At 40.1% G+C, this 11,924-nt stretch overlaps 2 protein-coding genes across 2 annotated transcripts; one reads left to right on the forward strand and one right to left on the reverse strand.

Moving 5' to 3' along the window:
- The first annotated feature begins 14 nt into the window (after window positions 1-14).
- Window positions 15-4,585, forward strand: mrpl4 (mitochondrial ribosomal protein L4). Its single transcript, XM_067497678.1, has 9 exons — window positions 15-199; window positions 1,034-1,115; window positions 1,637-1,808; window positions 1,999-2,050; window positions 2,396-2,513; window positions 2,649-2,755; window positions 3,399-3,508; window positions 3,609-3,682; window positions 4,276-4,585. Exons 1-9 carry the CDS (start codon window positions 152-154, stop codon window positions 4,419-4,421), a joined length of 909 nt encoding a protein of 302 aa, XP_067353779.1. The 5' UTR covers window positions 15-151; the 3' UTR covers window positions 4,422-4,585.
- hyls1 (HYLS1 centriolar and ciliogenesis associated) lies at window positions 4,469-11,521 on the reverse strand. The gene is made up of 12 exons (XM_067497677.1): window positions 11,346-11,521; window positions 10,313-10,450; window positions 9,958-10,053; window positions 9,769-9,842; window positions 9,227-9,450; window positions 8,732-8,787; window positions 6,446-6,603; window positions 6,247-6,286; window positions 6,106-6,160; window positions 5,881-5,959; window positions 5,626-5,652; window positions 4,469-4,728 (listed from the first exon to the last, which is right to left on the reverse strand). Exons 2-12 carry the CDS (start codon window positions 10,410-10,412, stop codon window positions 4,594-4,596), a joined length of 1,044 nt encoding a protein of 347 aa, XP_067353778.1. The 5' UTR covers window positions 10,413-10,450; window positions 11,346-11,521; the 3' UTR covers window positions 4,469-4,593.
- Window positions 11,522-11,924: the final 403 nt, after the last annotated feature.

An 11,924-nucleotide genomic window follows, 5' to 3' on the forward strand; every position in this document is an offset into this window, starting at 1 on the left:
CGTCATCAATATGCGCCTCGGCACCGCCACCACACGGAAAGCGTCCACGACCTTTCACGCCGCAGACGCAGGCTTTCGCTCCGTCTATGATGTTTATTTCAAACGGTTTAAGAGGAATTGAAGCTTTATTGTAGAAGAAAACCGAGACAAAATGTTCCGCTTGTCTCTGGTCGTTGGTAGCAGAGGCGTCGCTAAAAGGGTGAGTGACGATAACACATCAACCTCCAGGCGCGATGCAGCGTTACAGCTCATGTTCTGCTCATCTGTGTACGTTTGCAAAAAGTATGTTATAATACACATTTATGTGTAACTTCTCTCGGTATGTGACACTTTAACTGTAAGTAGGTGACGGTAGATGAAGTAGGCTACTTGTAGCTTTGGTGTGTGTTGCTAATGTAAAAGCTGATAATGGACATTACGCAGTAGAAGTACACAGAGTCCTGAGTAACAGTACTCCAGTACAGGTAGGAGTTCTACTTCAAATTCTTTACTGCTGTTCATAACATAAATGTGCAACTCTACGTTTTGAGGAAACTGTCAAAGGTGAAACGGTTGTAGTATTTGTTTGGACAGTTTTCAGCTCCTTTAAATCTCCCTGTTAAGAGCTGCAGGTCAACCAAATATTAATTACTAATTAGTTTTTCTTTTAGCTGTAAGTCGTTTCCTTAAAAGTTTCAATATTTAGGGCCAAACAAACAAAGTCAGTGTATAAAATGTTTCATAATTTGCTAGGACCAATACGTGTATGTTTAATTAAAAAAAACAATCACTGTTTTGACTTGAGTTCATCAGCTTTGAAAATGCTGTCGATTAACTGACTCGTCTGAATCTGTCATCTACACATCTAAGTAATTTATGAGTAAATCCACAAACATAAGCGACCTGCAGACTGTTCGGCTTCATTGTGTGATTGTGTAATTTATTCATCTTTTTAGTTTATGCCCAGTGTTGATAGACATCAGCCTGTTAAGTCGCTGTTTGATGGGGTCCTGTCTTTTTCAAGCTGCTCCACTGACTCATCCGTCTTTTTCAGTTTGTCTCGTCGTTCTCCAGTGAAAGCGTGCTGCCTCCAAACTTACTGCTGCCTACAAACCTTGTGGATCCTGCCAGATTAAGTAAGTCTGAAATGTGTTTTCTATCAGTATTCGGCATCTTTAAAGATCCCTTCCAGTCACATTCATTAAAGCATTTAAATAACTCTGATTTGAATAATAAACACTTTAAGTCAGTATCACTCTTTAGAAATTCTAAACAATGTCTCTTCTCATTGAAAAGTTCTGGATCTTTGAATTTGTAAATATTAAAAACTCAAAAGTCTCCTCTCCATCCAAATGGCATATTCTCACTGTGAGGTAGAATCTGAAATCCAGCACAGCCCTTGTCTTCAAGTTGTTTGTTAGGCTGGAATTGTACATTCACATCGTCATGTTTTAGTGTGAAGTCAAAGAAGCTATCGAACACGACAAACATCACCGACCGGAAAACACTGACAACACAGTGATGTCTAACAAAAGCAAGCCGTCCAAAAACAAAACAAAAAAAAATAAATTAACACTTCCACAGAACTCAATGATGCTTTGAAAAATGTCTTCATCACAGACATTCTGCCCTGACTGGTCCTTTTTTCCTCCTGCAGAGCGCCCTCCTCCTCCTGAGAACTGCTCCCTGCCTCTGCTGAGGAAGTGTGATGCAGTCGTTCCCTCCCACCTGAGCCCCGTCCTGACGTGGGTGGAGACTCTGGAGAGCCAGGACAGCGAACCGCTGGGTTTGGCTCAACTCCACCCGGATGTCTTCGCTGTCCCTCCGAGGTAAAGATTAGTCCATTTTCATCATATTTCAGGAGAATATTGTCCTGCTCTTGGCTGATACTGCTCAGCCTCTATCTGCCAATACGCAGTTACAGCTTAATAAACACCAACTGAAATCTTCAATTCAAAGTCTTGTGTGAAGTTTACATATGAAGCCTGGTTTGATGAGCTGTTTGCTTTCCATCCTCAGACTCGACATTCTTCATAGCGTGGAAAAGTGGCAGAGAAGTTATAAAAGGATTGTAAGTACAGTTTCAATCATTTTAAAGTGCTTGTCCTGTTTGTTATGAGATGTTATGAGATAAATCAAATCAATGTTATTTAACTTATTTAGCCTTATTAACTTTCACCACCTTTCCAGTGTAACATCTAACCATATTAATATGTCTGTTTTTGAACTATTAGGATTTGCTTAATGGAATGCTTATGAATATTCTACACTAAACATGATCAAAGACTGTCTCCAGACCAGATTCAAAGAAAACCAGAAGATAGTTACCACTGAAAGTCATGGCAGGAAAAACCCCACAGCAACTCACCCAAAGTTAAAATATTCCTGACCCAGACTTGTTTGGTTCTTTTTTTAGAGCCACGCCAACACAAAGGTCCGGTCAGAGGTCAGAGGTGGAGGCAAGAAGCCCTGGAGACAGAAAGGAGGCGGAAGAGCTCGACATGGAAGCATCCGATCGCCAATATGGAGAGGAGGTGACCCGTTTAGCTTGACTGTCAAATGTAGAAATAACTGAGACTCTGCCAGAAAGAAAAAGAAAAAGAAAAATGAAGGTTTTCTTCTAAAGAGGTAGAACAGAGTAAGTCTGACAGGTGATGTGTTTCTCTCAGGTGGGGTGTGTCACGGACCCAGAGGGCCGACCAGTTACTACTACATGCTGCCCATGAAAGTTCGAGTCCAAGGACTCAAAGTGGCGCTGAGCTCCAAGATGGCTCAGGTACTGAACCTGTTTATTCTGAAGAACTCAAATTTAGGTCTCACACACTATTTTTGAAATTACAGGAAGGAAAATGATTTGAACTTTATCGTCTCATTGCATTTGCCTTTTGGACTAAGTTAGTTATAGGCAGCTCTTCTCGGTCCATTTTTCTTATGTAATGTAAGTTCTGATGCTGAAGAAATCTTAACATCCTGATGATTCTCAAGTTCTTGAGTATTCGGTTCCTGCAGTTTGAATTTCCTGAACATTTTCCTTATAATTGCAAGATCCTTTCTCTTAATTATGACAGATGTAGTGCATTTTTATACACACACACACAATTCTGCTTTGGTTCCTAACACGTATTTGCAAGAGAAGTTTTCTTCCTCCAACGTGAACCTGTTTTTGCCCACATGAAGTCATTATCATACTTTACATTGCTGCAACCAACCGTTGCAGCAACAGAATGTTTTCATTTCATATAAGAATCAACAGCCAACAGCCACCCAAACTGGGTGGAGCATAACTTAAAAAAAACATTCAGTTTACTCTTATCTGAGAGTCTCTAATCATGTGAGGAGCTTTGCATTATTGGTTTAATTGCTGACAGGATTGTTCGATAAATGCTGATGAGGTAAAGTTAAGTCTTGCTCTTTTACAGGACTACCTTCACATTGTGGACTCGCTTAACATCCCCACCCCAGATTCTCAGTACCTGCTGGACCTCATCAGACAGAGACACTGGGGAGAGTCGATTTTAATAGTTGATGTGTGAGTATCGTCTGCGTAAAACTTTGCAGATGAATTTTTTTCACCTTCCTTCTGTATAGGTGCCATTGCTTTGCAATGATATTGAAGTTCTTGTTTTCAGAGGTGAAGAGTTTCCTGAAAACATCCTTCAGGCCACAGCAAACTTAAAGACGGTCAACATCATTCCAGCTATTGGTGAGTTAGTGTGTATCTGAACACCAGCCTTTTTGTAAAACTGTCACCCTCTTCTGTACATGTTGCAGATTTCTTGGATCTTTTTAGAGCTGACATTCTAACTTTAGGAGTGTGTAGTTAAACGTCTGCTGCAGATTGTGTAGTTGTCTCATGTTGCAGAGCAACTATGGATTCATAGGAATTATTTACTAATACACAACAGAAACTCTATTTACCTTGATTTTCTGCGAATGGGAAAAAAAAAAAAAAACGTACCAACTTAAATGGTCAGTTGGTACGTTTTTTTTTTTTTCAGATTTCAGACTTCAGATTTGACATTTGCTTCTATGTGCAACAGGGTGAGACACTGATTTCAGTAACTAACCTGCAGTTACATTCATATTTTACCCATGAAATTCTGAGCTTCTTCATTGTAGCATGTTTTAATACGTCACAAGCTAAAGTAACTGCAAAAGTGAGAAGTTCGCTGCAGCAGCCTCGTCAGTGTGATAATAGTAAATGCAGTGATTAAATTAAACCTCAATGAAAAAGTTTGCTGAAAATACAACCAATGTCTGACTAGTCCTATACTTTGTCTTTGTCCCTTCTGTCAGGTCTGAATGTCCACAGCATGCTGAAACATGAAGCCCTCATCCTCACACTGCAAACTGTCAAGTTTCTGGAAGAAAAGCTGCTGTGGCACGACCAGCGTTACACACCTCTGTACCCCTTCAAACTGCCCTACTCCGACTTCCCATAGGAGCCACGAGAGGATCTGTATCATACTGACTGACAGCAGTGAGCCAGTTGGTTTTTTTTGTGTGTTTATTATGTAACAGCCAAAAACAAAGTCATGAATAAATTATGCAAATTGTAGAAAATAAGAAACATTTGATTAAAAGTATCTAAAATATACATATAAGATCTAAGACCTAAAATTGATAATTGAATTTGTGTGGAAGGAGACCATTAGCCAGATCGTTCCTGATTTCCCAGCGCAGCGCTGAGCGTTTTTTCTCCGTTGGTACAACGTAGGTGTTTGGCGTGTAAACTCTCCGAGGTTTTGGCTGCAACACAACAAAAGGGGAAACATTTAAAGATCGTCTGTACGTAGCAGATGCTCTTAATTCACAGTAAAATCTGCAAGTCATTTTTTTCTGCCTCCACAAAAAAGCTTCAAAACATGTTGTACAGGGTTGGAAGGAAAAGGGATTTTGACCAACATGTTGTACTTTAGTGTTGTTGATCACACACTACATTGTTAGCGCTGGTGCTACGTGCACAAACTGGCAAATGATTGGAACATGGAAATGTCATTTATGTTAAAACAAACGTACATCTGACAGCTGCTTTGATGTGTGATCGACTCCACTCCAACAAAAAACTCTTTACATAAAGAGATCAAAGCTACAATGTGCAACTGCAGCCAGCATGAGTCAATCTACACTCCATCTTATCCTGCTACACAACACACAGCCTATTCACGGTCAAATTAAAAAGAATGAAGCCGAAAGAATTTGAACACTTCATTTTTAACTTTTATATGTTGGTTTAAACTAGACAGGCCAAAACGTGCAGCTCCTGTGAAGTCAGACCGACAGTGGCAGTAGTACAGAGCTGTTTACTTCTCTCCTAACCAAAGATTTTCAATTAGTTCTGCTTAAAAATTCTTATTTATTGGAATTTGATGATGGCAGCTTCCTGAAACGCTCGGCAGAGCAATGTGGAGAGCAGATTGTTGCAAAACAAAGGGGATCGATTTTCCGTCTTAGTTCTACATGAATATGCATATTGTAGCCTTAAGTACAGAACTAACATTTCTATTCACATGAAGAAGATGGTCTCCGATCTGCAGACCTGTGCACTTATTACGCAGTTTTAAATCTACATTAGGAACCTTTGTTTGGCTCAGTAAATAACAAATATTAAAAATAATAATTAAATAATAAATAAGAAGGACTTACCGGTGGAGGCTGGAATGCAAGTTGCTCCTGAAAGCAAAAGCAAAGCACATATAAGGAAAACATGGGAAGACAAAGCACCAAGTGAACACACACAGTTTCACCACTTAAAGTGGATCCATTTTGTTGCGTTACGCTACAAACTACACCCCATCATTTAAGGTAGAAAGTGACACAGTGGAGGGACAATGTTGTGGTCGCTCACTCCACCAGGAGAGGAACAAATCTGAGCTGTAATGAGGTTAGTGGGTTTCGTACCCTTATCTTCCAGCGGAGGGCTCTCCTGTCCTCCCCTGGGAGTTTGAACGTCTCCCACAGCTGCTTATACTGGAAATATCTGCAGGGGCAACGAAAGCGTGTAATCAAACCAGTCAGTTATAGTTTTTTATTGTATTAACCTTTGGCACAGGCCACGTCCTCTAGAGCTCTGCAGGTTTTGTCCATGGTCGAACAGGTGATTTCCACCAAGGTTTCTGAACTTACTTTGCCACTGGGTCGGTTTTCCTGATGGTTTGTTGACTCATCACTGGGCGGATGACTGAAACGTGAATTCATCTGATTACTTATAAACAGGTTTGTTAAGTGTCAGTATGAAAACAACATGTTTGGTTGGTGTTGACTTACAGGATTTGGATTTGGGCCTGAAGTCGATGTCTCTCTGAGTCTGTCCAAAACCAAAAAAACAAATTACCTGAGATCTTCACATTCAGGATGTAATGACAGTAAACATGATACTACGATGAGGTAAAGTTACACTGATCCAAACACACTATGGGTTTAAACAAGTTTACCGGCTGTGTAACCTGAGGTTTGCTTTACCCACCATGACTCTGATGTAGGATTCAAACGCACTCAGAGAGATTCCGTCAGAGCTCTGTGTGTCACTCTGACTGGTCTGATCTTCGCTCTCGGTCTCAAAGTCGTGCTGAGTTGATGTGGATATTTGAAGATCAGCCAGTCGATCCTCCAGACAACTCGCATCTACAAGAAACAACAATAAAAAATAAAAAAAAAACCTCGAGTGAAATTATTTGGTGTGAGAAGAAATGTCTGTCCGATGGTGCACAGGGACTTAATCACCGTCTCAATTTCAGTCCTGATTAGTGATCGTACAGAAAAATTGTCTGAAAACTGCTGTTTCACTAAAGTTGCCGTCTAATTCCAGTGGACTTAATATCAACCTGAGCCTTTTCTGTTTATCAAACGGACTTGAATGTTCCCATAATTTACCTCACGTCAAATTCTTGCACAGTCTGGGAAAAGAAAATCCCATTGATCTCTCACATTATTCAGGCAAGAAACATAACAGTGTAGATACAAAGAAATGTAGAAAAGATTAAGTTGATGATTATTTGTACTAGTTTTTGGGGAAACTGATCCAATTTTACACATCTGTGTTTAGAAAATATATTATTGACTCATTTGTTACCGTTTGAATCGAGTGTAAGTCTGGAAGACCCTGCCTCATTTAAACAACACGCAGACGGCTGTGACTCAGGTTCCCAGACACTGAAGCCTACAGTGCTACTGGTGTCAGTGTAACACTTTGCATGATGTCCTAATGTCCTGATGTCCTTCCAATGTGCGGACAGCAAACCATTTACCCTTCATCTTTCTGAGGTTTCCTTCCCACTGCTTGCACATCTTTTCGTACGTCATCCAGCTGAAATCTGCTTTAGAGTCGATAAACTTGAGGTCTTTGTTGCTGGACGACTCATCTGGATCCTCTAACTCCACTTTGTCCTCAATTTCTGTCCTCATGTTGCGCTCTTCTTTTAGAAGACTTTGATGCCATTTACTGTCTTTAAGATTCCCCCAACCTTCCAATGGTTTCTCATCAAATGAGAATCTGTCTTTAAGCAAGGAGACACCTGGTTTTTCCTCTGATGTTACATTTTTCTTTTCAGACTTAGTGTGAAGTTCAGCTTCCTGCTCACTTTTATCTTCCTGCTCTGGCATTATGTCTTTGTTACCCACCTCATCACGTGCAGCTCCATCTCCATAGCAGGCCACATTAGCTCCAAGTGTGTTGTCTGCTAATTTACTTAGTGGATGGGGCTCGGGATAAAGGTCAAACCCCCCAAAGCTGCAGAGTGATGGATCACCCTCTTTGCCATCTCTCATCTCAGACAGCTCTCCCTGACTGTCTTGGTCGAACTCGGACAGCGTGTGGTCATCTCCATAGTCTCCTCCCTCTTGCTCCTCTGGCCTGTAGGTGCCGTATCCAGACGTCATTAGACTTGGAGCTGGACTGTCAGAACTGCTGCTATAACTTTCTTCATCATAATCGCCATCATCGGTTTCCTCTTTCAAAGTGTCTTCACAGAAGTCCCCCCGGTTGTTGAGCTCAGGTTTTTCCTCCTCTGACGCCTCCTGAGGCTCTGCCACAGCTACAGGTTTAGAGTCTCCCTCGTCTTTTGCTCGCTCCACTCCCACCACCTCCCCCTCCTCCTCGTTGTCTTCCGGTTTCTCTCCATCAGACCAAAAAGAGGAGTTGAGGGAACTCCTGTCATCGTCGCTCTCCTCTTCCCACTGAGTGTTGTACAGTTTGTACATGGCGGCGACTTGCACACTCGCAGAAAGGTGCATGCAGTGTGCGATTTGTGGAGGCAGAGGGTTTAAGGAAAGAGGATTAGGTGATACCCAGGAGCCTCAGAAAGCACATTCTCCTGCTGAAACAGCTCCCACTGCTGGTGAGCGGAGGAATTACACGTTCACTTTTCCACCCCTCATCTTTTTTTGATCTAGTTTTAATGTTCGTGTTATTTCTGTTTTATCGTCAGGGCTTTGATGTGCAGGGTATGAAAGGTGCTTCACAAAATGCTTAGAATAAATATTAGTCCCTGAACCACTGCTCTACCTCAGTGTGGGTTTTTTGGCTGCTTTTATTTTAAACGTTGCTTGCTGCAAAAATCATATATTTTTACAGAACATTTAACATCTGGAGCATTTTGTTATTTGAAGGTCATTCAGAATTTTAATAAAGGCCACTTTAAAGTAAATGCACAATATAATTTATAAAAAATATACTCTGAGACAAGCACCATTTAAAATGACTGATCAGTTCTAATAATTTTATCTAAAGATATTGTTCCTTGGTGCATCTTACCTGAGTCTTCACTGTAGACTGATTCATCACAGACAAGAGATTGTCCTTTATGTTTCCTGTAATGAAAATACACTTTTTTTGGATATTTTATTTCTGACACAGGTTAATAGTGCTATGAACACACTGCTTTTTAAGTTCCACTTTTAAAGGGAATCTTTCATCACTGATATTTTACAGACTATATAACCAGTCATTAAAACAATATGTGACAAATTTTCAATTCCAACAGACTGAACGCAAATTTCACCTTTATCTCAAATATTTTTGTACCCGTTTTTGACAGTAAACACCTCACATGAAGTCAGAATCACAGAGCAGCACTGGCAGCTATGCATAGATTTCCCCTATAAAGGTTTCGGACTGAGGCTCAGCCTCCTGACCAATCTGAGCATTTCAAATATTTCTGCTTGATTGGTGAGTTTTGTGGCTACTTATTTATTTGAAGAAATTAATAAATCAATGAACAAATGAATAGAAAGTCAGTCAGATAATCACCTCAGGACTTTTCTTTTGATGAAGCGCCTCTCTTGGGTGTCCGGAGAAGATGTGTTGCCGTCTGTGAGTGGCGGGTTGATGGTGTCCTCAGAACCCAGCTCTACATGCAGCCTGCTGGGAGCATCTGGAGGCAGCTGGAGTCTCGAAGCCACCGAGTGGTCAGCGTATGAGTCACAGTCTCCTTGCTGCCAGCTGTAGTCTCTGCTCGGACAGGTGGTGAGCACCTGTGTGACAAATTACACATGCTAAAAAATTAATAAATTGTTAAACTGCAATTTTGTCTCTCTGTCTTTTGTCTTTTGGACAATATACAATTATATATAGTAACAAAAAACAACTTATTTTCACGTCGTCATTATGGGGTATTGTGTGTAGAAGTGTGAGGAAAATAATAAATTGAATCCATTTTGTAATAAGGCTGTAACAACACAATGTGAAAAAAGTTAAGTGCAATAAACCTGCTGTTTTTAATTTCTTATTTATTTTATTGTTGATGCAATGTGAAAAACTTGCAAACACATTCTTGTTTGGTTAACACTTACCTGTCTGTTTCTGTCTGCTTTGGGTGCATGTAAGAAAAACCCTTCACCAGAGACTTTAATGCTGCACTGACTAACTGTAAAGAGAGAAAAGTCCCAAGTCAACATACGAAACCCTCAACAACAGACACTCTTCTTTTTTAAAACGTTATAAAATACAGGGCAATGCTGACTGAAACCAAATGCTCTGACCTTTCTCTTTGGTGTAGGCAGGAGGACTGTGCTGAGACGTGGATGTTGGTGAGGCCAGCGTTTTCCATTCTCCATGTCTAATCAGTTCATCTAAGTCTGACAGGACACAGAGGGACAGTAAATCTTTAAGGTGAAATATAAAAAATACACTGAAATAGGGACATTAGTGGAATAAGTGATGACTCTAAAATTTGCTGGAATGTTTAATTAGTGTGGAATTTCTTAATTCTAACCTTAGACTGATAAATAACCTTTTTAACAGCAACGCGTAATCTATACCGAACAAGCCACTAAACAATACGATGACGACCAGAGACGGAAGCAGGACAGGACGATGGAGGCTTCAGAGTCTAACCTTGCTTGAATTCACGTAGTCTGTGCTTTGGTATATTCTTGTAGCCGAGAATCGCCAACTGTTCCTGAATTTCCTCTTCTGAGAAATCCAAGTTTTCCATATTATGTTCGCCTACAATTCCAACGAGGCACAGAAAATCTAAAAAAGGAAACAAATATACACATATAGAACAAAATGCAGGAAACAACAGGGCTTTTATTTATGGCACAAGCTGAAATATTATAAATTTGTTTTTGCTGTATTCAGGTAATCTGCTGGGGATTTTTCTTTTGGGTTGCGGGCTTCACTAATATCCTTGTTTTGATCTGTGGTACAGTAGCATCCTATTTAAAATGAAGGAGGCGAAAACATTAGAAGCACCTGTTCCTATAACGTACGACTCCACTTCCCACTTTGACCTCAATAAGAAACATATTAATAACCTTGGCAGAGCTGCTGTGTTGGATTGAATTAGTTTGCAGGTGGTCATAATGTTATGTTCTTGCTCTTCCAAAGGTTTCCCGTCTTTTCACTCATTAACAATATGATTTTAGAAATATCCTCTGAGATAAGCAGTATTTAACATAACTATGACCAGTTATAACAATTCGTTTTTATCTCCTAATAATAATAATAACAATAACAACAGAATATTTTCTTCTTTGGTGCATCCTACCAGAGTCTTCACAGTTTTTTCTTTTCTTATTCTTTGGACAAACGGCCTCCTCTTTGTTTTAAATGCGACATGACAACAGCTTAAAACGAAATAATGTTTTCATGACGCGCTTTAAGGTCAGTAGTTTCTAATAAAAGCAAACTAAATTAGTAGCCATATTTATATATATATTTTTAACAGATCCCCGAATGTGGGCGTAGTCCTTTTTGTACCCTTGCTAATAAATCCTTCACCCTTAACCGACAGGTTTTTAAAGGACTTGTGTTACTGCGACGTTAGTCTTTAAAACAGAGTAACGCTCCGACTGGAAGCTAACAGCTAACAGCTAACAGGCAGCAGACTCAGTGGCAGCTGACGTCCAAAGCCTTTGTTTCTCACCTGCACAACTGTCCGTTCGCTTTTGGAATTAATCCATTGCGCTGAAAGAAACCGTTCAGTTATTGTTGTATTAATTCATCCGCGCGCTCTCCCGTTTCAAAACACAAGCTCATAGCTCCAAGACAACGGCCGTTGTCTAGCTTTAAAAACGACGCCTTCTGACGTATTGGACACACTTCCGGTCTCCTTCTTCTTCTTTGTGTTTATTTGTGCTTGATAGAGCAGAGGCGTGACGCCACCTACCGTAATGGCAGCCGCAGTCCATCCCATTGCCTATCAATACATAAAAGATTTACATGTTTTTATTTTGTCCGAATGCGATATTGAGTGTAGACTCATATAAGGATGCTGAAAAATATAAACAGTTTTTGATGAAATAGCTGAAACGAAATGTCGCTTCCACATATGGTCAAAGCCACTTATTCGCAAAAACGTCAAAGGAAATTATATGATCATTGATGACGTAATCAAAGACGCCATTAAGTTTTTAAAGCACACAAATCTTACAAAGTGTCAAATATATTTAAAAAGCCGTATACAAGCAATAAAAAAGGCTTTAAAAGTTGGACGCTCTGAAAT

This window comes from Channa argus, chromosome 3 (genome assembly GCF_033026475.1).
Source record: "Channa argus isolate prfri chromosome 3, Channa argus male v1.0, whole genome shotgun sequence".
Lineage (NCBI taxonomy): Eukaryota > Metazoa > Chordata > Actinopteri > Anabantiformes > Channidae > Channa > Channa argus.